This window comes from Amblyomma maculatum, chromosome 7 (genome assembly GCF_055883805.1).
Source record: "Amblyomma maculatum isolate TAMU_Amacu chromosome 7, ASM5588380v1, whole genome shotgun sequence".
NCBI classification, from domain to species: domain Eukaryota; kingdom Metazoa; phylum Arthropoda; class Arachnida; order Ixodida; family Ixodidae; genus Amblyomma; species Amblyomma maculatum.
In genome coordinates, this window is record NC_139350.1 from 410,425 (window position 1) to 434,687 (window position 24,263).

The 24,263-nt window shown below is 42.8% G+C and overlaps 1 protein-coding gene across 12 annotated transcripts in view; it reads left to right on the plus strand.

Moving 5' to 3' along the window:
- LOC146182567 (uncharacterized) overlaps positions 1-23,772 on the plus strand; it is a 115,056-nt gene extending 91,284 nt beyond the window's left edge. For 6 of the 12 annotated variants that reach the window (XM_084608852.1, XM_084608859.1, XM_084608854.1 and 3 more), the window contains exon 6: positions 5,312-5,600. In XM_084608852.1, coding sequence (XP_084464978.1) covers positions 5,312-5,585 — 274 coding nt within the window. In that variant the 3' untranslated portion in view covers positions 5,586-5,600. Of the gene's footprint in view, positions 1-5,311; positions 6,027-12,963; positions 13,512-23,597 lie in introns of those variants that run through there. The other 6 variants (XM_084608860.1, XM_084608857.1, XM_084608858.1 and 3 more) reach the window with 5 other exon arrangements.
- The last annotated feature ends 491 nt before the right edge of the window (positions 23,773-24,263 follow it).

Genomic DNA, 24,263 nt, shown 5'->3' on the forward strand with positions numbered 1-24,263 from the left:
AAGCCTGTGTGTCGCTACCAATATGCTTGCCCATTGTGCTAGAATGGCAATGCTGGATGGCAGTTCACAAAAAATAAAGCAGAAAGCGCACAAGAGCCGCAACTATGGCGTGTGACCATGCCAACCACGTTGCCACTACTAACGTGCCTTTGAAAGTCTCAAAAGGAAGCCGGCGTGGCCGGGGCTGGTGATACCGATGCTGATATGAATTGTGGAAGCTCGCGGCAGAGAGGGCAAATATGATGATGATGACCCATGACTTCAGGCGCCAACCATGGGCGACATCTGGAAGTTCCTGCGCGTGTGCATTTTGAAGGCTATTCCCGCGAGGGTCGTGGCAAGTTCGGGTGTGACCTTTAACTAATTTTTTTTCTATATTTGCTTTGGTAAATGGGGGATGCGGCCCATACACACGTTTATACGGTAACTTAGCCAAAGGAGGTGAAGGTGATCAAGGGAATATTATCCAAAAGGCAACATGAGCAGTATGAAAGATTGTCAGACAGTGGTCAGTGAAGCTGAGCTCTTTGCCTCAACCTGGGTTCGAAACCCACTGGCATTGACTTTTTTTTTTTTTCGAGCAGTTGCTTGATTGAGGCTTCAGAGCCACACCGTGAATCCAAGAATGCAGGTAGTAATGCCTGCCGCATTAAATGAGCTTAGCACTCATGACATAATACCTTCTCTCAGCCTTTAGAATCACTGGTAGTGAGAGAAGTGAGAGCAACGAATGAAGCAGTTCAGCTCAGTTTCAGTTCAGTTTATTTATTTTCCAGTTTTGCTGGAAAGTTTCCTGGATAAAGTTGCAAGGCATGGCGTATACAGCAAGCGTGTCAACAAAAATGTAACAATGAAATAATACAAACATAATGAAAACTCGCAATATACAACAGAAAAGAAACATCAGAAAGACTCACGTATAACAAAAAAAGTTTCATACAAAAGTAACAGAGCTGTAAGGTAAATAAGAGAAAATAGAAGATTGCTATATTAATGCAAATCAAGTAAATAAGAGAACCGTACAGCCATCTGCACAAAGATAACACAATAGATACAGAAATAATGCATCGATAAACAAATCAGAGCAACATAAATTCATTTCATAATTTAACAAAATAGCTCAGTAGATCTTTTTTGGTAAAGCCAGCAGTGTTTTTAATAATATTCAAAGTGTGAGGGAGGTTATGAATTAAAGACTGCAGATTGTAGTTATTACGAAAAAACGGTATTGTCCATGTGTCTTGATTCCTTGTGTCCACCGAAGCATGGCGCAATTCTAAAGATGCCAACGTTGATAAATGATTTGTGACGTTGGTGGAAGAAAAATACATTGTTTGCAGAAGACGGAATTCATAAAGATTGTCGATGCGAATGATGTTATGTGTTTGAAAGACGTCTGTTGTGGGAAATGATCGTTCAAGGTTAGCAATCAGGCGAATGATTCTTTTTTGTAGTACAATTAATTTGTCCATATTAGTCTGTTGTCATCATTTCAGTTCAGTCGTTCAGTCGTGTCTGACTCTTTGTGACCCTATGGACCATGTCACGCCACACTTTCCGGTCTTTCACTATCTTCCTAACATCACATAACTTCATCTGCAGTGCCTCGAGGATGCCATCTAACCATCGCGTTCGCTGCCTACCCCTTCTCCGGCGACCCTCAACCTTTCCCAACATCAAATCTTTCTCCAGAGACTCCTCTCTTCTCATCAGATGACCAAAGTAGCCCATACTAAATTGCAGTAAGTTAAATGGGAATGGAAGAGTGCATAATAAATCTGAATTTTACATTTTAAGAGCAAAAGGCTGCGACACCGTGACAGTGCACCTACAACAGAAGAAAGTTTTTGCAAAGATAATTGATGTGCATTTCCCAGCTCAAGTTAGATGAAAAATATACTCCTAATGTTTTGTGCTCTTCAATAATGTCAATCACCTCTCTTTCAAAACTTAACACATAATTGTGGTGCAAGCTTTTATTTTTTGCCCGAAAAATGATTGCTTTAGTTTTCGCTGCATTTAAGTCGATTTAAGCGATACCAAACTGATAATTTATCTAGAGTAGCGTTACATTTCGTTAAGACATTGTTTAAGTATGTACCAGAGGCAAGCAGTGTAGTGTCGTCTGCGTATATTATAAACTGAACTGTGCTATCTACCGTATATTGCCGATTATAAGTCGACCCCCCAACTCGCGACCCCCTTTGGGCAAAAAAAAGTTAGACTCCGAATTTAGGTCAACGCTGCCGCACCCTGCGGTCCTAGCTCGCCCGAAAAGTATTTCAGAAGGCCGAGTCATAAAGAAACATTTATTCATCCACAAGACATCTGCCGTCGCTTGTGAGGACACAGTCGCGATCATCTTGTGAGCCACTGCTGCCGCTGGTCATCGGAAGCGGTGCCGAGATGCTGCACATGGAGAACGCCGCAGAGACCATGTCTGTTGGTAGGCCATACCAGGCATCGTTGACTTATTGAGCCTTTTCACCCAAAGACGCTCGCTTCAGCCTCCCTGTTGGTGTCTTTGGGTTTTCTTGCTGGAGCCACTTGTTGTAGAATGCACCGATGCTGTCTTTGAATGGCTTGTTCAGCGCCACATTCAGTGGCTGAAGAATAGGTGTCAATCTGCCCGAAATGATGACCAGGTCGCATCCTGCGTCCGCTACCGTTTTTTTCACACGGTCGGTTATGTGGCCGCAGAAAGAGTCCAGGATGAGCATGCTGCGGGGCTTCAGCAGTGCCCCTGGACGCCTGCACCACACGAGATGAAACCATTCGAGGACCATTTCATCATTACAAAATCTCTTCTCATTCACCCACACGATGACTTTTGGCGGGAACTTTTCCTTCGTCGGGATCGTTTTCTTGAACAGAAGGAATGGCAGTAACTTGTGCCCATCTGTCGTACAGCAAAACATTACCGTGAAACGGTTGTGCGTGTTGCCCATTGTCAGCAGGCGGACCTGCACTCCCCTTTTGCGGACACGGTCCTATTGCTAGGCATATCAAACCAAACTGGAGTCTGGTCACCGTTGCCTATTTGACCAAGCAGGAATGAATGTGTTGCCCGCAGGTCATTCACGTAGCGCAGAAAGGTGCTCCTTTTTTCTTCGTAGGCTTCGGGCAACCGTTGGCATACGGTCGTTCGTCGCCTCAGGCTTAGGCCGTTCCTCTTCTATAAATTCGTCACCCACTTCTTAGACACTTTAAACTCGGTACGCGGGATGCACATCTCTTCCGCGACAGTGCGCGCCTTTGTTTCAATGTCATTGTAGCAAACACTCAGGCCCTTGCTTCTCTGGTCGTGAACCCAATCTCGAATCGCCTCCTCAACGGCAGGGTATTGTCCGGACTTCGGCCCGCGAAAGGAACGGCGTGTAGCAGCACACGCAAAAAGCTTACTTTTTTGTTTTCGCCAGCCTTTCACGCACTTTTCTGAGACGTCGAACTTCCGCTCTGCTTCGACATTGTTTTCCGACTCGGTGTACAGGATGACTTGCCGCTTGAAAGCAGCGCTGTACTGTTGCCGAGGTTGCGGCGGCATCTTGCAAGGCGTCCATCGAGTGACACAAACCACACACACCGCTGTTAGCTGTCACGTCGGCTAGAGTCTAGGCGGTGCAACGAGAAGAAATGGCGAAAGGCACACAACGTTGCACAACACACGAAAATGCTTCTCGGCTCATGTTACTGGCCTTGTGTAGTCGTTTTGGATTGGATTGGATTGGATTTGTAGCTGTCCCATTTGTATCAAACATTGCCAGCCCGCCCGGCTTTGGCCGTTTTTTCGTGGTACGCCCACGGTTTGTCCATAACAAGTTGCTATCGTATTAACGCAGACCTTTGGTGCATATCTAAATTAGATTCAAGTTGTTTTTTTTTGAAGCAGATTTACTTTCGCATTGTGTCTGACAACTTTTATAAAATAACGAGCGCACGGGGCGTGATATTATCCGCAACTCGGTCAAAAATACTTTTGACCCCGCATATAAGCCGACTTTAAGACTTTGCATATGTCGGCCCCCCAACTTTTGGAAGGACATTTAAAAAAAAAGGTTGACTTATAGGCGGCAATATACGGTATGTTGATAATATCGTTAATGAATATATTGAACAGCAAGGGCCCGAGCACACTACCTTGCGGTACACTGAAGCGGATCAGTAGAAACTCAGAAGTTACATTATGGAGGGTTACGGATTGTGTTCTACAACTGAGATAACTTTCCAGTAATAATAGCGGCTTTCCGCATATCCCACATGAGCATAACTTATTGATTAGAATAGTATGGTCGAAACAATTAAACGCCTTGCTAAAATCGATAAAAATGCCTACGGTGAAAAAATTATTTTCAATATTTTGCAATATTTTTTCTTTAAGTGCTAGCAATGCGGTCTCTGTTGACCTACCAGCTCTAAAGCCAAACTGCGAATCACTTAAAACATGCTTTTTATCAAGAAACCTCATTATACATATGTAGATAAGCTTTTCTAGTGCTTTCAAAAAGACCGGAAGTACAGAAATTGGTCTATAGTTTGAAGCTAAGTTGCGTTCACCACCCTTGTAAATTATCGAAACTCTAGCAGATTTCATACCAGTGGGAAAAATTCCAGACTCAAGCGCCAAGTTATAAGTATAAGTGAGCAAAGTGAGCAAAGATGAAAGTAAGTCAGCGACGTGTTTTACTGGTTTAATCTGTATGTTATTGATGTCCAAAGCCTTGGTATTCTTTAAATCCAGGAATATATTATAAACTTCAATTTCATCTGTTGGCTCTAAAAATATGCTTTCTGTTATTTGAGTCAAACTACTCACCTCGTTATCTGTATTCGCATTGCTGGAACTAGGAACGAAAGTATTCACAAAGTGGTTTATTGAAATAATTTGCAAGTGATTTGCTTTTTATTTCGAGACCATTTAAGTTTATTACCTTAGGAGTGAGGTTTCCCTTTTGACGGCCTAAGACGCCATTTATCACTCTCCAGGCAGTGTTATTGGGCTGTCAAGTAGTGTCAGTAAACTGACATTCATAGTATGCAGCTTTTGCCCTGCGAAGTTCTGAGTTGAGTTTATTCCTTAACTGTTTGAAGTACTTCAGAGTGTCTTCTGAGCGCTTGCTCAAAAACAAATGATAGAATCTATTTTTATGCATCTACTTTCTTCCCTGGTTGTCGGTCGTTTAAAAAATTTTTTTTTTTGAGCCTCTTGTTTTGGATTCGTTTCATGCTCATCTAGTGCGGAGATCTTTGTCTTTTCATTCATGTGCTGTTGTAGATTGTTCAGATTATTTTGTAATGATTTCCTCTTTTACAGATTATGTTTGTTATCATCCTTTTATCAACATCCACATGCTGATTGTTGTCTTTTAAGTTTCGCCGAAGGTCTTGGTTGGTTTTCATGTTTCAGTCCACTTTACCTGATTGTAAGGTCACATGTACCATCTGTCTTTAAAAGCCCCTGTTTTTTCAATAAATTTTTCAGTTGCCAGTACCGCCCTGTGTTGTCTCCAGCCTCCGTCCTGTGTCTGCTGCGGTTTTATTTTCCTTATGTCTCACCAACTGGCCTACACATCTACCCTGCTAAGTGATGTGAATGATTGGACATATTCGAGTCTTGAGCCGCGCATTCCCTACTAGCTTGCCCTTAGCATGAAATATTATTGCCTTTGTTTTTTCTTTGTTTACCGTCAAAGAATTTGAGCATGACCGTTCCTTCAAAGAAGCAAGTACCTTGTTCGCAGAGTCCGTTAGTTGATTAATATCAGTAGAGGAGCAGAATAAGCTGGTGTTGTCAGCGTAAATAATAAATTTTATCTCGTTGCTTATATTAACAATATCATTAATATATACGTTAAAGAGTATAAGACCCAGAAGACTGCCCTGTGGCACGCCATTCGAAATTTGTAGCACATCGGAATGACAATTATTGATAACAACATATTGGGATCGCGAGCACATATATGACTTCAGAAGGTTGAGGGCATGGCCACGTATACCACAATGTTCGAGTTTAGCTAAGAGGGTATTATGATTTAGTGTATCAAACACCTTACTGAAATCTACAAAAATTCCAAGAGTAAGCTTCTGGGATTCTATGTTGCCTAATATATATTCTTTTTGGTCAAGTAATGCATGCTCCGTGGACCTATGTTTGGTAAACCCATATTGGCAGTCATTTATAATAGTGTTTTAGAAGGAAATTATGCATTCGAGAATGAATTATGCATTCTAGTCCCTTGGAGAAGAAAGGTAAGACAGATATTGGCCTGTAATTACTCAAACTATTTCTGTCTTCCTTTTTGAAGATTACTGCCACCCTAGCAAGTTTCATATCAGCAGGAAAATTTGCTGTAATTAGCGCAGTGTTATATATATGCGTTAAACATGGAACTAATAAAGGCAAGGCATATTTTATTGGGCGACTTTGGAGATCGCAAAAGTCTAAGCTTGTCGTATTTTTGAGGCTTTTTAAAATACAGTACACCTCATTTTCATCTGTCGGCTCAAAAAAGAGAGATTGCAGGACTGTATCGCCCAGAAATTTAGAGAAATCAGGGCAGTGAGATCGACTCCCGACTACAGTAAAAAATTTGTTAAAAGCATTGGCCAAAGGATGCCCATTTAGGTCAATACCATCTACTGTTAAGCTTTTTATGCTATTGGGATGAGTGATTCTATTTAAAAGTTGATTAAGGCGCCTCCATTTTTCTTTAGAATTATTAGATAGTTCGTTATCAAAGAGGTTATTGTGGTAAGTCGTCCTAGCTGTCCTGATCTCTTTGTTCAAAAAGTTCTGAAATGCTTTAAAGCGGCCTAGTAGTGCTGTATCCTTCGTGCTAATAAATTTAGCGAACATTCTGTGCTTCTTCTTTACAAGTCGCAGAAGTTGTGGGGACATCCACGGCTTGCGAGCGTTTTTCGGCACTTTTGCTTCAATAGTAGGAAAACAGTCATGATAGATTGGTAAAAATATCTGCAAGAAAGCTCTATAGGCAACATCCGAGTCAATGCTTAAAAAAACAGTTTCCCAGTTTGTTTGCTCTGTACGGCACCTAAATGTTTCAAGGTTTTTCTGTGAAATAAGCTGCCAACAGGGATTAAAGCTATGTGTTAAGCGGGATTTTGTATCAATGCGTAGGAAAATAGGTAGATGGTCTCCGATGTCTACTGCAAAATGCCCGGTGGTAAGAGGCACATTATTATTTGTGATAAAAAGGTCGATAACGCTATAGGTCGATAAAACGATAAAGGTTGATAAAAAGGTCGATAGCCGCTCGGTCCACACGGGGCACGACACCGGTCAACGCACTATGCTCACCGCACTCCTGATGTTTCAGGTCAGTTACCTAAACCATTGTAAAAGTAGCAACCCTTTTTTGTTAGAGGTGTCGTGCCTCTACGACTTTGAGTGGCGTAGTGCTTTTCGTGTATTAATTGATGTGCTAGCATTCAACTACTTGTCGCAACTGCTGCTGTTGATATCAGGCGATGTTGAACTCGACCCTGGCCCCGTTGAAACGCGCGTGCAGCGGCTAGAAGAAAGTCTGAAATAGATCACCTCACCGCCACTCATGCTTCACAGGAAAAAGAAATACAGTCCTGAAGTAATCATATAGCCAAATTAGAGTCATCAGAGTCAATACCTAACATCGATACACCCCCCAACGAAACAGACAACATCCAACGAGAAATAGCAGTCCTAAAAGCTGCCAGCATTGATACAAAAAATCGAATGCGCCGTAACAACTTGCTTTTTTTAGGCCTCGATGACACAAGCACAGAATCATGGTCTGAATCAGAAAACAAAATTGTGGCACTTTGTGCCGATCACCTCAACTTTCATCTTGACCAAAATAGCATTGAACGTGCCCACCGCATTGGAAATTACTGCAACGACAAAAAGCGCCCCATAATTGTAAAATTCATGCAGTTTAGGACCAAAGAGAGCATTCTGTCCTGTGGGCGGAAACTTAAAGGGACCAACTACGCAATAAGAGAAGATTTTGAATTTCCAACCCGGCAGGCACGTTCCAAACTGCTTCAGTTCATTTGCCCACGGAAATGTGCCTTTAAACTGGCTTTTGACAAGCTTTACGTAGGCAATAAATGCGATATTTACGACCCGACCAGTGAAAGCGTAATAGAAAACATCAACTCGGCAACTAGCACTGCGAAGAAGCGCAGAACCTTCATCTGCAAGCATTTATGAAAGCAAAACATGACGCTCCAAAAAGCAGGTACTATCTTCTCTAACCATCTGGCGCCCTTCGCCATGCCTTGACCTAAATATCGCGTTCACGAACATCCGAAGCGTAGTCCCAAAATGTGATCATCTTGAAAGTTTCATAACGGATGTTGATGCTGATGCTGTGCTATTAACGGAAACTTGGCTGAACGCAGATATCAGAGATTCCGAAATTTTTTCCCCTAATCTTAACTACACTATATACCGGCATGACAGGAAAAACAAAAAAGGTGGGGGCGTCCTCATAGCTATCAAGAACACCCTATCATCATCTCACATTAATAGCGACGACACTCTTCAACTCACGTGGGCATGCTTGAACGACAGGGCTAGAAAAATTGTTCTTGGCATTTGCTACAGGCCACCGGATAGCGATTCAACATTCTGTGATGCTCTGTATTGCTCTTTAACCAGTATCAGAAATAACTTTTCAAACTCCCCCATATATTTATTTGGCGATTTCAACTTCCCGAACATTAGCTGGCCCCTACTCTCAGTGCTGAATAGAACACCTTCCACCGACGCAAAACATTTCCTCCACCTAACACTTGACTTTAACCTACGACAAGTCATCACAAGCCCAACAAGAGGAAACAACATTCTCGACCTACTCTTTACTACCTCCCCCGACGACGTAAAAGGTATAACCACGTTACCAGGCATTGGCGACCATAACTTACTTCACATCCGCCTCTCATTACCAATTAAAAAACGATCCCCAACGCAAAAGGTAATAACCGACTACAAAAGGGCCAATTTTGACGCTATCAACCGTGCACTATTAGAATTCTACAGCTCTTTCCAGAATTTTTATCATTCTCACACGGTCAATGCCAACTGGGAATATTTTAAGACCACTATGCTAACCCTGAAAAACATGCACATTCCGTCCTTCATTGTAAAATCTGATTCTAACAATGAATGGTTCAATAGAGAACTTAAAAGGCTTCTTAATAGGAAAAAACGACTGTATCGAACAGCTAACTTGCATAATCATACTGAAGCATGGGAACGGTACCATCAGTGCGCAAAAATATATAACGAAAATTGACCTCCGCCAAGGAAAAGTTTTTTTCCTCCGATTTACATTCAATCCTCTTAGCAAACCCCAATAAATTTTGGCGCATTCTCTCCCCTAAAACACGGTCCAATAGAATTGAGCTTCTAGACGTTAACCGTGAACCGATAGACAGTGATAAGAGCGCGACAATCTTAAATGACTATTTCTGTTCAGTGTTCTCCCCAGCAGCTGGCAGTCCAAATCCTTTTCCAGCCATCTCAACAGCAGCCATGCCCCAAATTACAGTCACTCCGGCAGGCATAGCTAATCTAATCAGTTCACTCAAGACTTCTTCATCGGCTGGTTGCGACCAGATCAACAGTAAACTACTAAAAAACACCTGTGCAGTATCATGCCAGATACTGCATCTAATATTTGCCCAATCATTAGAATCCGGAGACGTCCCTGACAACTGGAAAATAGCAGAAATTGTCCCGATCATCAAAAAAGGTGATCGCACAAATCCTTCCAACTACCGCCCTATTTCTTTAACCAGCATCCCTTCCAAATTACTTGAACGTGTTATATCATCCAGCCTAATGAGCCACCTTGATTCCATAAGCTTCTTTTATCCTCATCAACACGGTTTTCGAAGACACTACTCCTGCGAAACTCAACTGGCTGAATTCACTCATGACATCTGGCTGAATTCACTCATGACATCCTTCACTTTATGGACGAAAACTTTCAAATTGACGCCATATTTTTAGATTTCTCCAAGGCCTTCGACCGTGTTCCGCACGCATACTTGCTCGCAAAACTTTCCTCTCTAGGTATCCGTGATAACATAATAACCTGGATCAATCAGTTTCTTCTTGGACGCAGACAATTCACATCAAGCAATGGCTACCGCTCATCCCTTTCTGACGTTACATCAGGTGTCCCCCAGGGCGCCGGATTATCCCTGCTGCTCTTCCTCATTTACATCAGTGATCTCCCAGCTAATATAGATAATAAACTGACTATTTGTGGATGACTGTGTCATCTACAGTCCCATTCGTCACCTCACCGATAGCCACCTACTACAAAGAGACATTGATGCAATAGCCACATGGTGTGACACTTGGCTCATGCCTTTGAACCTGGACAAATGCCAACTCTTGTCGTTCTCTTGCAAACGAACAGTAATTCAGCATTCATACACCATCAACGCTACCCTGGTTGTCGAAACATCCTACAAGTACCTTGGATTACATCTTTCACCTTCATTATCTTGGGTCAATCACGTCCAAACAATATGCTCTGATGCCTCATGTGTTCTAGGTTATTAACGGCGAAACCTCAAATCAGCATCCCCGGAAGTGAAAAAACTGGCTTATCAAACTTTCGTCCGTCCTAAACTAGAATTTGCATCATCAATCTGGCACCCATCTCAAGCCTACCTCACCGCCGAACTCGAAGCCATCCAAGATCGTGCAACCCGCTTCATCACTTCTGAATACTCCAAAGACATCAGCATTATTGCACTTAAACGCTCTATTTCCCTGCCCACTCTAAAGTCGCGCCGCATCATCTTCCGTCTTTGCCTACTGCACAGCTTCTTTTACCACCCTGCTTCCAAACACCCTTTGCTGCAACCACCGCTCAGAACATCCAATCGCCTAAGCCACAGCCTCCCCATAGCAGGTATCAGGAGCGGAACTTCAGCTATGAACAGTTCTTTTTTCCCCAACGCGATTACTCTCTGGAATGCCCTACCTAACGACATAGTTACATGCGACGATCGCAAATCATTTCGCACAAAACTCGTTAGTCATTTCCAAGATGTGTAAGGATATTATCTGTGTTACCATCAATCATTCATTGCCTTTCAACTTTACTTGCCGCCGCACGTACATTTGTTGCTTTTCTGCATAATCCCATGGATACCTTGATGCTCTTTATTTATTTTATTTTTCCTGCCTTTTACAATTTGTAGTGTGTGTTAACTGTGCCTGCCTTCATCAAGATTGTATTTACCCCAACTGTAGCCCCTCCTTATGTAATGCCCTCGGGCCCTTGAGGATGAAATAAATGAAATGAAATTAAAACGTAGCCGTTATGCGCGTTGGCCTATTTATGACATTCTGGAAGCCAGCAGCTTGAAGCAATATCGCGAGTTCTTGTTGCGCAGAACTATTGGCACCCATGTCTATATTAAAATCACCTCCTATACAAGATAAGAAATTATCTGACAAGAAATTGATTTCTTTTTCAAAAACCCGAAGGAACTCGTTTATACTGCTTTGTGGTGGGCGGTAAACAACAGTAAAGGATTGACGGCCAGAATGAACCGTAAGCATCTCAATGTTGTGGTCGCTCAGACAGTGTTCTGATAAGATCTGGCACGAGTAGCTTTCTTTGATTAGAAGGGCAATGCCCCCACCACGTTCCGAGCTTCGGTTAAGAACGAAAGTCTGGTATCCCGGAATTTGGATAATGTCACTGTCAAATCGATACCATGTTTCAGACGTCATGATTGCGTCAAAGGTGCATTTAAGACTCGACAAAAAAGTTGTCAGTTGATCCGTTTTATTTAAAGCTCACTGCATGTTTAAGTGTAGCATATGTAAATATTTACTGCGCTCTCTGTTTCTTAGAAAACGGTTGAACTCACATGGTGTAAAAAGTGCTGTCTCTTCCATATTAGTCTAAGGATCGGGATCAGATGTGTCTGTTGAGCATAAGCACTCACTACGCAATTTTTGACAGATCATCCTGCAGATACAGACGAACAACATTGGATTCATCAGTTTTCCGTGCGTAAATAGCCCCATTTTTCGTCCACACGTATTTCCAGTCAAGTTCCTTTTTCTTTGCTACTGCAGCTCCAAGAAGTTTTTTGTTTTCGGGCGTTAGGTGTTCATTGACATAGATTTAAATCTTGCCATCCAGTCCAACATCCTCCGTAGTCAGCCGCATCTTTTTTGATTTCTGCAGCACTCCATCACGCTTGGCTTTGGACTTGAATCAAACAACAATGTTAGATTTTCCGGAGTTTCGAGTAGGAACTCGGTGGCAAGCCTCAACATCTACGTCTGTAATCGGCTCTTTGGCTGCATCACCAAGTTTTGGCAGAATCTGACATTTTCATCCTCATGTTCTGGGACACCTTGAATTTCGAGGTTGTGGTTTCGGGAATATTGTTCACATTGAACAAGTCGTAACTGAAGTTCTCGAGACTTCCTTTCTAACGAAGCGCATCGGGAGTTAAGCTCCTGATTTTCGATCGTTAGCTTCGAGTTTTTTTCTATTTCCTGCTGCAACTTTTTCTCTCCAATTCAGCAATGTCCTTCTGGGCGTACTCAATGCTGCTAGTTAGTTCCATCTGCTCCTTTTTCACCTTGCGTACTTCGTTCCGCAGGCCACGTTCTGCAGATTCAGCTAATGTTTTCACTTCTTTCTGAAATTCCTCTCTAAGCTTCGCGAGCTCATTACGGAATTCATCTTTTAGTTTTGCAATATCTTTAGCCATTCTAGCAAATACAAAAATATTAGCACATTTGCACTTGGCAGCAGTGATGACGAAGGAAAGATTCAGAAAACTTTACGAGCACCAACTCTAACCTGCAGAAGGAAGCAGGGGAGCGCGTTAGGCGTGTCTTGCAAGCTGTCGTCGCTGCTGCCAAGTAACCAGGCCGTGCAGTGAATGCTTCTTATATAGGCAACGGTGCTTCCGCAGGAACCAGGACTGAAGATCACGTGGGCCGCTGACTAATTGTCTCCTGGTGCCGGTTTACATTGTTCCGTCGATGATCTTGCTGGACGAAACCCGGTGTTATGCCGGCGTATGTCGGGCGGGTCGTGCAGCTCGGCAAAAGTGATCTGCAGAAGGAAGCAGGGGACGCGTTAGGCGTGTCTTGCAAGCTGTCGTCGCTGCTGCCGAGTGACCAGGCCGCGCAGTGAATGCTTCTTATATAGGCAACGGCGCTTCCGCAGGAACCAAGTGCCAACACTATGGTCATGGCTTTCAGAACTGCCGCGGCCAGCTGAGATGTGCAAAATGTGCTTCCCATGAACACGATTCCCAGAAATGTGAGATTCAGCCACATTTGTGTGTCAACTGTGAGTGTAGTCATCCTGCCTATTCACATACATGCCCAGTATGGAAGCAAGAAAAAGAAATTATTACCATCAAGGTCAAAGAAAACAACTTTCCGGGAAGCACGAAATCCTGTTTTGTCAAATAAACCTGCCTATTCTGTTGTGGCACAACAGGGCACAGCACCACAACAGCCTCTGGCACCTGCCCAGGTCTCACACAGTGAAGCGGGAGCGGGGCCACCCGTGCCGCTGGTAGCAGCGGCCAGCGCTGCGCCGCCACCAGAAAAACAGGCTGCGCAGACCCCCAGGTCAGCCAACCCCAAGGCCTCTCACCACGCGGTGAGGGCAAACACAAACGTACCCGTGCGGTCCGCACGGCCGTCCAGCTTGTCAGAAGACGCAATGTCAGAAGATGCAAGTTAAGGTAGTCTTGTGCCGTCGACGTTGAACGGGCGGCGCAGCTTCTTGGAGTGACAAAAAAAAAAAAAAACTCCGAATCAAAAAGCCTGAAAACAAAACTTAACTTTCTCTACTTATTTAATACAAAATGACTTTTATACACTGGGACTGCAGAGGACTTTTAACTGATATGAATCACAAAATATTTATTGGCCACACACTCACCACTACCCTTGTGTTTGCAAGAAACAAATTTAGGTCCTTAACATAAGAACATACTTAAAAACTATACAATCTTCCGTCGCGACCGGGAGCAGGCTCTCAGGTGGCATTTCCATCATAGTAAAAAATGGAGTAGCTGTTCGAGAGCATAAACTTAAAGCTCGGTTTGAAGCTATAGTGATAACCTTACAGGCTTTTAAAACAATAACTGTGTGCTGTATATACTTAGAGCTACACCCTAATTTTAGTATTTATGAATTACAACTTTTTAAGCAGCTTCCAGAGCCATTTATTGCACACTCCATCCTTTGAGGTAGTAGAAAAACAGGTTCAAGAGGTGAAGTCATAGAGGATATTATACTGTGTAATAACATCTGTCTACTTAACTGGGAAACCAACCGACTGTTCGTCTGGTTCAGGGAAAATGAGCTGTATTGATTTATTTTTCAGCTCACCCTCTATTTTTACAGATTTTAAATGGGACGTTTTAGATAATCCATACGGAAGCGATCACTTACCTGTACAAATCAGCTTAACATCTTCACCACAAATAATCCCATCAAAGCAACGACGCTGGAAGCTGCATATAGCTGATTGGGCACTGTTCCCAGAGATAGCCAGCCTAGATAAAATTATTTCAGATAATTATAGTATAGATGAACTAAATGACGCCTACACAAATTGTATCCTTACTGCAGCATACATTGTAATTCCTCAGTCCTCTGGAATGGTGAAACAAAATCATAGTCTGGTATTCAAAAGAATTTAAGGGGAGAAGCTACTCGAAGACACTTTTTCTTTAATATTTGATTTAGAGCTATGAAACTCTGGTTAATAATTCAGTTTTTTATGCTGATTTCAAATCTGCAATTAGTTTTATTGTAAGTTGCATAGTTTTCTTCTATTCATTGACAGTGTGTAAAATATACTCTTTTGCCCCCCCTCCCCCCTCTCCCTCTCTTTTTCATACTGAACTTCCATAAACACACATCATTGATGGCTCAATTTGATCCATATAAACTGTAGAGTGCCAAAAACTAATAATAAAGTACATATAAAGTATGCTAATGACATGAAAAATTTGAACCTGGCAAGTCTACATCTTCAAGACACCACCATGTGGTGTTTAAATTTTTTTTCTAAATATCTGATCAGTATTTATTCTTAAAGAGATAACTGCACTCCTCGTACCTCAGAGAAAATGTGTGCAAAATTTTATTCAGATATGAGCATCAGAAGTACCAAAAGCAAGAAGGGCAAACTCAGAAAATTGCCCAAAATTGCATTTTGAGAAAAACGCATTTGAAGCTGCATGTTTATTTAGAAAAGAGGGCTTCAATTCTTATCAAACTGGCAAAAAAGAAAATTGTCCATGAAGCAGCCACTGGCACTAGAAACTTCCTGTAGCATATGTCGCTCCTCACGACCCTTGCGAGTGGGCTCCGACATGTGCTTTTTTTTCTTCAGTGTACGGCAGTTTGCATTCGCTTCCGCAGTCAGCTTCAAGGACATTTGTTTCTGCATTGTTATTTTTACTGATGTGCCAAGCTATGATGCATCGGCTTGTGGAGTTCAATAATTGAGGAAAATCGCACTAGCTGCTCATATCCAATTCCTATAAAACAGGCCGCCACAGCAGCTTTGACGTTGACGGTGAAGCTTTCATCCGAGCTCCCGCTGTCAATCTCTGCTCGCATCCTTGCTCGCGTCCCTGCACGCCGCAACTCGCCGCAATCAGTATGTTGTGGAAAGGACACATTGCGGGCAGGCAGAATTCTAACAGAGTAGTTCAAGGAACGAAGCGAGTCTACGCTTTGCGGCCAGTTCCGGGACACGGGAAGTCCTGAACGCTGGCTTGGGCAAATCGCGCCGCCCACAAGAACGTTCAGCCCTGTCAAGTCAGTAACGACAGATGATGCCTCATCGCAGGCTATTTCCTCACCTTAGAAATGCCAAATTTTTTTTTCCGAGGCACTCACACAATCTAACGCCGCTTCAAATTCCCCAGAGGCATCTGAAATTGGAGGGATCTGCGTTGGTTTCACTAGGCCTAACTGCCACAGGTCGAGTTGTCACAGGACTAGCCTTCGCTTTCGATTTTCGCCAACGTCCTCTGTATTTGTGAATAGAACGGTATTTCACTACTCGATGACTGCGCTGGTTTGATTGTGCTTCATCCATGACGAAGATAAAGTTGCCGAACGGTCATCACTTGTAAATGCACCTCGACTTAGCATGGAGCCAGCAAGTGGGCTTCGCCACATGCGTGCGCACGACGGCCAATGTCGATGCCCAATTCATACCACGTCATTTAAAAGCCACTCGCAGCGCTCGAAAAACACGACGAAAGCATGCTCTTTTTTTATTATTTCTTGCGCTGTAGACGCCGGGCAACTTTGGTGATTGGGAGAATGTGGCTTGGCTGATCTCACGCGATCCGCAGCGGCAAAGAACCGCGCCATGCCAGCCGCGGGACGCTCGAAAATAGCGTAGTTTCGGTCATTCAACTGCCACTGTGTGCTCTTTAAATGCAATTTCAGCGCATTTCCTGAATAAATTCAGCTTTGATTTTTATTTTCATGAAAGTTCAGACACTAAACTTGACAAAGCAAGTAAAAACAAAACAGTCATTTTCGAAAAAACCCGCGTTTTTCGACCCGCATCTCCCCTTAAGGAAGCGAAAAAAGGACAAAGGAAAGCTTGGGAAATTTTTTGCAGGTACCCAACATGGGGAAATTCTGTAAAATTTAAAAAAAAAAGAGCTAAAGCCTGACACATCCGTCGCAGTGCTGAAAAAAAACTCCTGGAAGAATTATGTAACTTCAATAAACAGCTTAACAACATCAAAACAAATGTGGGAACAGGTTCAAAAACTAAATGGCAACTACTGTTCATTCACCGTTCCCCTTCTAACAGCCCCCAGTGTACAGACAACTATACAAGAACAGGCCGACATTTTAGGTGAATATTTTTCTACACTTTCCAGTTCATCGCACTACACTGAAACATTCCTAAAATACAAAAACACACTGAGAAACAAAAGCTCCCAACAAGTGGTGGTACAAAAGAACCGTACAATAGCTTAATTACACTACAATAAATAAAATAATGTACTAGCTGCCGGTAAATCGACTGCACTCGGTCCTGACAAAATTCACTACGAAATGCTCGCCCATCTGTTTGAACCTGCTATAGAGGCACTATTAAAATTTTTAACCAAATTTGGGTCATCGGAAAATTGCCAGAGGTATGGAAAAAGCTATTGTCACACCATTTTTGAAACCTGGAAAGGAGCTGACATCTCCTGGTAGTTATTGGCCCATTGCTCTCACCAGCTGTTTAGCAAGATCATTTGAGAGTGTTTTAAACATAAGACTAACTTTTGTTTTAGAATCTCACGAACTTTTAAATATTCATCAGTGTAGTTTTAAAAAAGGATGCTCAACAACTGACCATCTCGTACGTCTCGAAAACACTATCAGAGAGGCTTTTATACACCGACAGCATTCTCTTGCCATTTTCTGTGACCTCGAGAAGGCATATGGTATAACTTCGAGGTTTGGGATATTGAGTGATCTGGCAAATTTAGGCATACGTGGCAGAATGCTAAAGGTTTTAAGCGACTTTCTGTCACATTGTTCTTTTCTAGTACGTCTATGACCACCCTGTCAACAACCTTTCAGCAGAATAGTGTACCCCAAGGGTGCATTTTAAGCACAACCCTTATCGTTGTAAAAATTAATTCATTTAGCGAAGTAATGCCAAATTTCATAATGTATTCACTCTATGTGGACAACCTTCAAATAGCCTACACATTGTCCAACATGTCCGCATGTGAGAGACAGATCCAATTAACACTTCCTGTCCGCGGGAAAAGGGGTGGTTTTTGGGTGGTGTCATTAATATTTTTTTCTTTAAGAAAACTTGCTTGTTACAGGAGTGTCTAGTATCAAATTGTAGAGGAGGAATTCCTCTTCACAATGGTATTAGTGAGAATCCATATATATTATTTTATAAGTGATGAAAACGAACTATCAGCAAAAAATTGGTAAAGAAAAAAACACAAAAGTATCAGTTTCTTGATACAAATAACACAAAACATTTTCAAAATATACTTTTTACAACAGGGACCAATGCGACATTGCAGCAAATTCTAGCTTTCTGTGTACAGTATACGCTAAGTTACGAAAGAAAACGATAATTGAGGTCAACTCCTGGCCGTCTTTTAGCGGAAAACACAACTCCCTGCACTATCGGCGGCAAGTAATACTACCCAAAAGGCGTTGTCACCCTGCAGATAACAGTTGTGACCGATAACAGTGATCTCTTTTGATCAGCGCGCCGCAAAAGCGGAAATTTTTGGGGGAGCGAACGCGAAACTTATCGAAGCAGGGCTGTCCACGTTCCGGGTTTGTTTAATGTAGTTTCGTTGTCAGTGCTAAAGTCTGAAAAGCTGAATTCGTCTTCCGAGTCATCACTGCTGCTGTTCGCATCCAAAAACGAGCTCTCCGATGCGTCAGCTTCCACGGAACTGCGCAAAAGCAGGAGCGCACAATGTCGAAGCCATGATGTAAGCAAAGGAGCGCCGATCACCCGACTCCAGAGACCATCCGGACAGGCACGGCACGGCGGAAAAATAAAACCAAAAGCAAAACTGAAAGAAGGGCTCTTCTATTTCCCACTGATCAGCGCCACGCGTCAAGAAGCGCTTTGAAAGTGGGAAAATTCAACCATTGATAGCAGGTGACACTTATCGGAGCATGGCTGTCGATGTTCCAGGTCGATCTGATGCAGTTTCGCTGTCAGTGCTAAAGTCTGAAGAGCTGAATCTGTCTTCCGAGTCATAACTGCTGCTGTTTGTATTCATAAACAAGCTTTCCGATGCGTCAACTTCGTAGCGGGAGCGCACGAAATTGACGTCATGATGTAAACAAGGAGCGTATCACCTGACTCTGGAGACAATCTGGACGGGCGTGGCACGACAGAAAAATTAAATCAAAAGGAAAACTGAAAGAAGGGTTCCTCTATTTCTCATTGGATGGCGCCACTCGTCAAGGAGCGCTTTGAAAGCGGGAAAATTCTAATCGTGAAACCATTGATAGCGGGCTATCGATGGGAATAGGATACAATAAATAAGGTAACAAAATGGGCCAGTATTAGTGGGTTTAAATTTTCTATGCTGAAGCAAGGGGCAGCAGAAATTTACGTGGGCGGATGAGGTTAAGAAGTTCGCAGGGGTCAAGTGGATGCAGCTAGCACAAAACCGGGTTAATTGGAGAAATATGGGAGAGGCCTTCGCCCTGCAGGGGGTATAGTCGGGCTGATGATGACGCTGAAGACAGTGGCGGTTATATTCTCGCTCAAACAAAGCGTACAGCCCAATCCTACCTTACACCTAAATGAAATCAAATTGCCTATAAACAATAACCACAAATTCTTAGGCATTACTTTTGACAAAAAACACATTTCTCCCCCACATAGAAGCACTAAAGAAAAAAGCCTCCAAATCTAAACATCCTGAAGGTCCTTTCATGTAAGCATTGGGGATCTGATAGGGCATGCCTTTTGCACATATATATTGCTCTGTTGTACACTCCTCCTTGCACTATGGAAGCGTAGTTTATGGATCAGCTAGGCAATCATATCTAAAGAAATTACACCCAGTGTATAACTTAGGCCTCCGCCTTACTTGTGGTGCATACAGAACGTCTCCTGTGGATAGCCTCTATGTGGAAACTAACAAGCCTCCACAGAAAGATAGACAAGCTTTACTTACATGCGCATATGTCCTCAGAATAAAGTCACAGAAAAAACATCTGTTATTCAATAGTCACAACTTGCACCTCCAGAGTCATTTAAACAAATAAACCACTGTCGACTAGGCCATCGATAATGCATTTTGAAGATATATGTTGTAAACTCCATATTCTGGAGACTGCCTGATATTGCTCAAAACAACAGCCCTCTACCGCCGTGATACAATCTTCCTACAATCTGTGACCACACTCTCACACAGTTTCCAAAAACTAAAACCCCACAGTAGCACATTATTCGGGAATTCCTTAAACTTAGGAAGAATGTGGAAGCTTCACAGACTTTTATGCCGATGGATTGAAAACATCTGTGTACATGGGAAGCGCAGTTGTGCGAGGAGATTCCGAGGAAATAATAAGACTTCCACACTGTGCATCTATTTTTACTGCTGAATCTCATGCCATTTCTGTTGCCGTAGAGAAAATAATAGAAGAGAACATTAATAGAAGACAGCATTATTTACACAGACTCCCTAACCACCCTCAAAGCTTGTAATCTCAGAAATGCGGCCGCTCCTTTATTCGAGACATAGTACACAATATAACAACAGCCAATGCTCGAGGATATAACAAAATTCTGCTGGGTCCCGAGTCACATGGGCATTAAAGGGACACTAAAGATATCCAAAGATGCTATGAAAATCTAATAAACTACATTTGGTGACACTGTCGCCGCATATCCGGCAGCAAAAAATCGAATAATTGCTGAGATATTGCGATAAGAAGTTTAGGTTTTTTCTTGTTCCCGCCGGTCGAATTCAAACTGTTCCCTCCGACTACGTAGTCGGAGTTGAGTGACGCACACTATGACGTAAGTGGAGACTCCGTGATAACTAGCGAGCCGGCGCGGCCCGCGGCGTCGCATCCCTCAAGGGCCAACATGGCAACAGCGTACTCGCAATGACGTCCACAGCCGAAATAAATATAACGATGAATAGAGTAATTTACCGAGCGATGGGCCCATAAAGGAAGAAAAAAAAACATAGAGCACTTGTAATGCACAATACCTTACATGTTTCTCAAGCTTTTGCGCTCCTTCTTGCACTGTGTATAAACAAACTGAGCCCTCGGTCATCGCAACGCTTCCCGACATGTTTACATACAAATAAGATTTAGTTACCAGCAAAATAGTGTCCTCGCTGCTGCGCTTGTCAGTTTTGAAGCTTCGTTGCACTTTTTTCCTTCAAGGTTTGTGCTACAGCTCCGTGTTCGGCGGCGAAAATTACGTCCACGGTAGCAGAGCATTGTGAAATCAGGGTATAGACGAGCCGTATGTGAAAGTACTGGAAGATGTCTATAGTGGCTGCAAAGCAACTTTATTTCTGCGTAAAGTTAACAAAAGTCCCATAAAAAAGGTTTTAGGCAAAGAGATGCGATCTCTCCAGTACTATTGACAGCTTGCTTAGAGGAAGTATTCAGACTTCAAATGGGAGCAGTTAGGGATAAGGGTAGATTGAGGATACCTTGGTAGTCTGTGATTCGCTGATAAGTCTTGTGCAAAGAATGATGACCTAGACAGGAATAGCAGAAAGGTAGGCTTGAAAATCAATATGCAGGACTAAGGTAATGTTTAACAGCCTCGGAAAGGAATACCAGTTCACAATACAGTGAAATCTCATTACTATGAACCATCACATTAATGAATTTTTCAAATTATTGAACTTTTTAAGAATCCCCGGCAGATTTGCCGTTTTCAATGTAGAACTATTTCAGAATTTCAAAATAGTGTATATTTCAGAACAGTGAGCGTATTTTATTTCGTCTTCTATAATTTTGGAACATCGATATTATGAATTCGGCTAAAATTAACGGCTCCACAGCTGCAACTGTCGCGTACAACAGAAACCGCCGTTTCTCTGTGTATGGTCCGTGGGCTGTAGCTATCATCATCAGCACATCTAGTACCAGCTCCTAGCGCCGCCACGAAGCTATGGTTTATTATGCAGCAGCCAGCAGGCCTAGCCGCCTGCGTTTTTTTTCTTGTGTGTCTTACGCGGGTCGGTCATTTGTGCGTTTGAACATGCTGGAAGTTTGTATTCTTTATGCCGTGGATTATCTTATTGCGAAGTTTGTGCAAGAGCGATGATATTAGCCAGCAAAGTGCCAAGAAGATATGAACGCAGCCGCTTTCACTTCAAGAAATCGACGCAGGGAAAAAGCGATTCGGCCTCTATAGACAGGTAGCATTGCCCCATCAACTGCCGCAATCATTTTGAAAGACTGAGACAATTTTCAAACTTCAGGGAGCATTGAAGATGAGGTCATATCGAACTCGTATGGTTTTTTTTTTTTTTTTGCACATGGACAAAGTTCGTACTTTCATCGATCTGTGCAATCACGCATGCGACGAGGTGTTCCGCAAAGTGGAAGGTGTACGTGCTGTAGGGGTGTAATGTAGTGCACGGTCGTGTTTGCTGCACGTGGCAGAAAAAAATAATTGATTTCTTCAAATAAATCAGCTTTGGAGTTAGTGCAGCATTTTCATTTGAAGTTTTGCTTGTCTACACACGTGCCCACTGCCAAGGTACATTATTTGCATACCTAGGTTTGACAACTGGCTTATAATCGCAGATTTTTCATTACAACGGTATTTCAAAATAACGAATTTTTTCTGTCCCGCGAGATTCGTTATATCGAGATTTCACTGTAGGTAGCAAAGCACTGGTTCACAATAAAAAGCAAAGCACTGGAAGTGGTGGCAAATATGTCTGCTTAGAACAAGTAGTAGCCGCAGATCCAGACCACGAAATGGAAATAACAAGGAGAATAAGATCGGAATGGAGTGCATTTGGCAAGTATTCACAGATTCTCTATCAGCTTATCATTATTGTTCAAGAGAAAAGTATACAACAGTTGCATCTTACCTGTACTCACCTATGGGGCTGAAACATAGAGGCTAAAAAAAAGGTTCTACCTATGTTGTGGACAACACAGAGGACTGTGGAACGAAAAATCTAGGTTAAAGTTAGGAGATGCGAAGCATGCAGAGTGGGTCAGAGAAATAACTGAAGTTAATGACATTCTGGTGGAAATAAAAAAAAAAGGGCACTACACGAAGGCCGTGTAGTGCATAAGGAGGACAACCAATGGTTGCTTAGGGTAACATTGGATTCCAAGAGAAGGAAAGTGTAGCAGGGGGCGGCAGAAAGTTATGTGGACGGATGAGGTTAAGAAGTTCGCAGGGGTCAAGGAGATACAGCTAGCCCAAAACCGGGTAAATTGGAGGATATGGGAGAGGCTCTGCAATGGGTATAGTCTGGCTGATGATGTTCAGAAAGGAATGTCATTAGAACAGAAAGGGTGCATATGGTTTCTAGCTTCACTTCAGAGTAAGCATACAATAGGTTACAATATGGCTCCTACTTTTAGAAATTTACATTTTTTCCCAGCAGACAATGTCAAGCATAAATGGACATGGCTGCTTTAAATGCATATGGTATTGGGGTGTAATGAATACGATAGGTAGGGTCCTCTTAGTCCACATGGTAATCAGTAATCTATTTGAAGAGGTGTGCTACTTAGGAACTGCACCATTACAAAATACCGTAGCCCCTAATTTACTCTTGTAAAGCTTTGCTGCACTGCCAGCACATTGGATAGTCATATCATATGGACCATAACGCTGTTTAATGCTCAGCCGAGAATTTCTCCTCCCTTTTTCAAAGCCTGGTGTAGGACATTGTCTTGTTCTGCAAACAGAGCTAAGTTACTAGATTAGCTGGAGAGCTTTTGTTCTAGTGTGAAGGTTCCATGCCTGAAGCAATTGACTCAGTGTATCGCACAGTGCCTCTAGCTGTTGGTCGACCATCTACTTAATGTCCCGTCTTGCTCTACGTAGATTGAAAGACATGAAGCACCTGGAGCAAGTTGTGCAGCATCCCCATTTCCAGGCAAATCCCATGGATGTAGTCCTAAACCACCTTCGGCACACATATGGATCATGAAATATATTTTTTTGCCACTTGGAAATGTATTTTCTTTGTTAATAAAATTGTTCTTTAAGTACTGCAAAACTTTTCTTGCACCAGTCTTATGTAATGTTGTCTTGGTCTGTGTAGCTGTCATGAAACCTTGCTTAGTCCTAACTTTTGTCCAGTTCAATCTGATGTCATGGCCAGTGGCCCACGGGACCTCCGTGCTGAGTTGCACAGGCAATGACGCAGCCACAGGGGTGGGAGGAGCACTCGGGCTAGACAAGATTTTGTGCTGTAAGTCTGTCTACTCTGGGGGTCCTCTCTACATCTGTGGCTCAGCTTTCGACTCGTGAAAAATATGCTGTGAGAAAACATTCCAACAAGAGTGTTTGCAGTGGTCGATTCAAATGGGCTGCACATTCATCCAATAATCTGTCTCTGGTGGCAGAGCATCACAGAACTTGGGCCGCTAGCCATAGAAACCAATCACTTGACTGCATAGGCGGCTGGCAAGTGCTGCCGCAGGTTCCCACCGTCAGCTGCTTAATTCTCTGTTCTCAATGTGGCCATACATGCGTCACGCTGCTGTG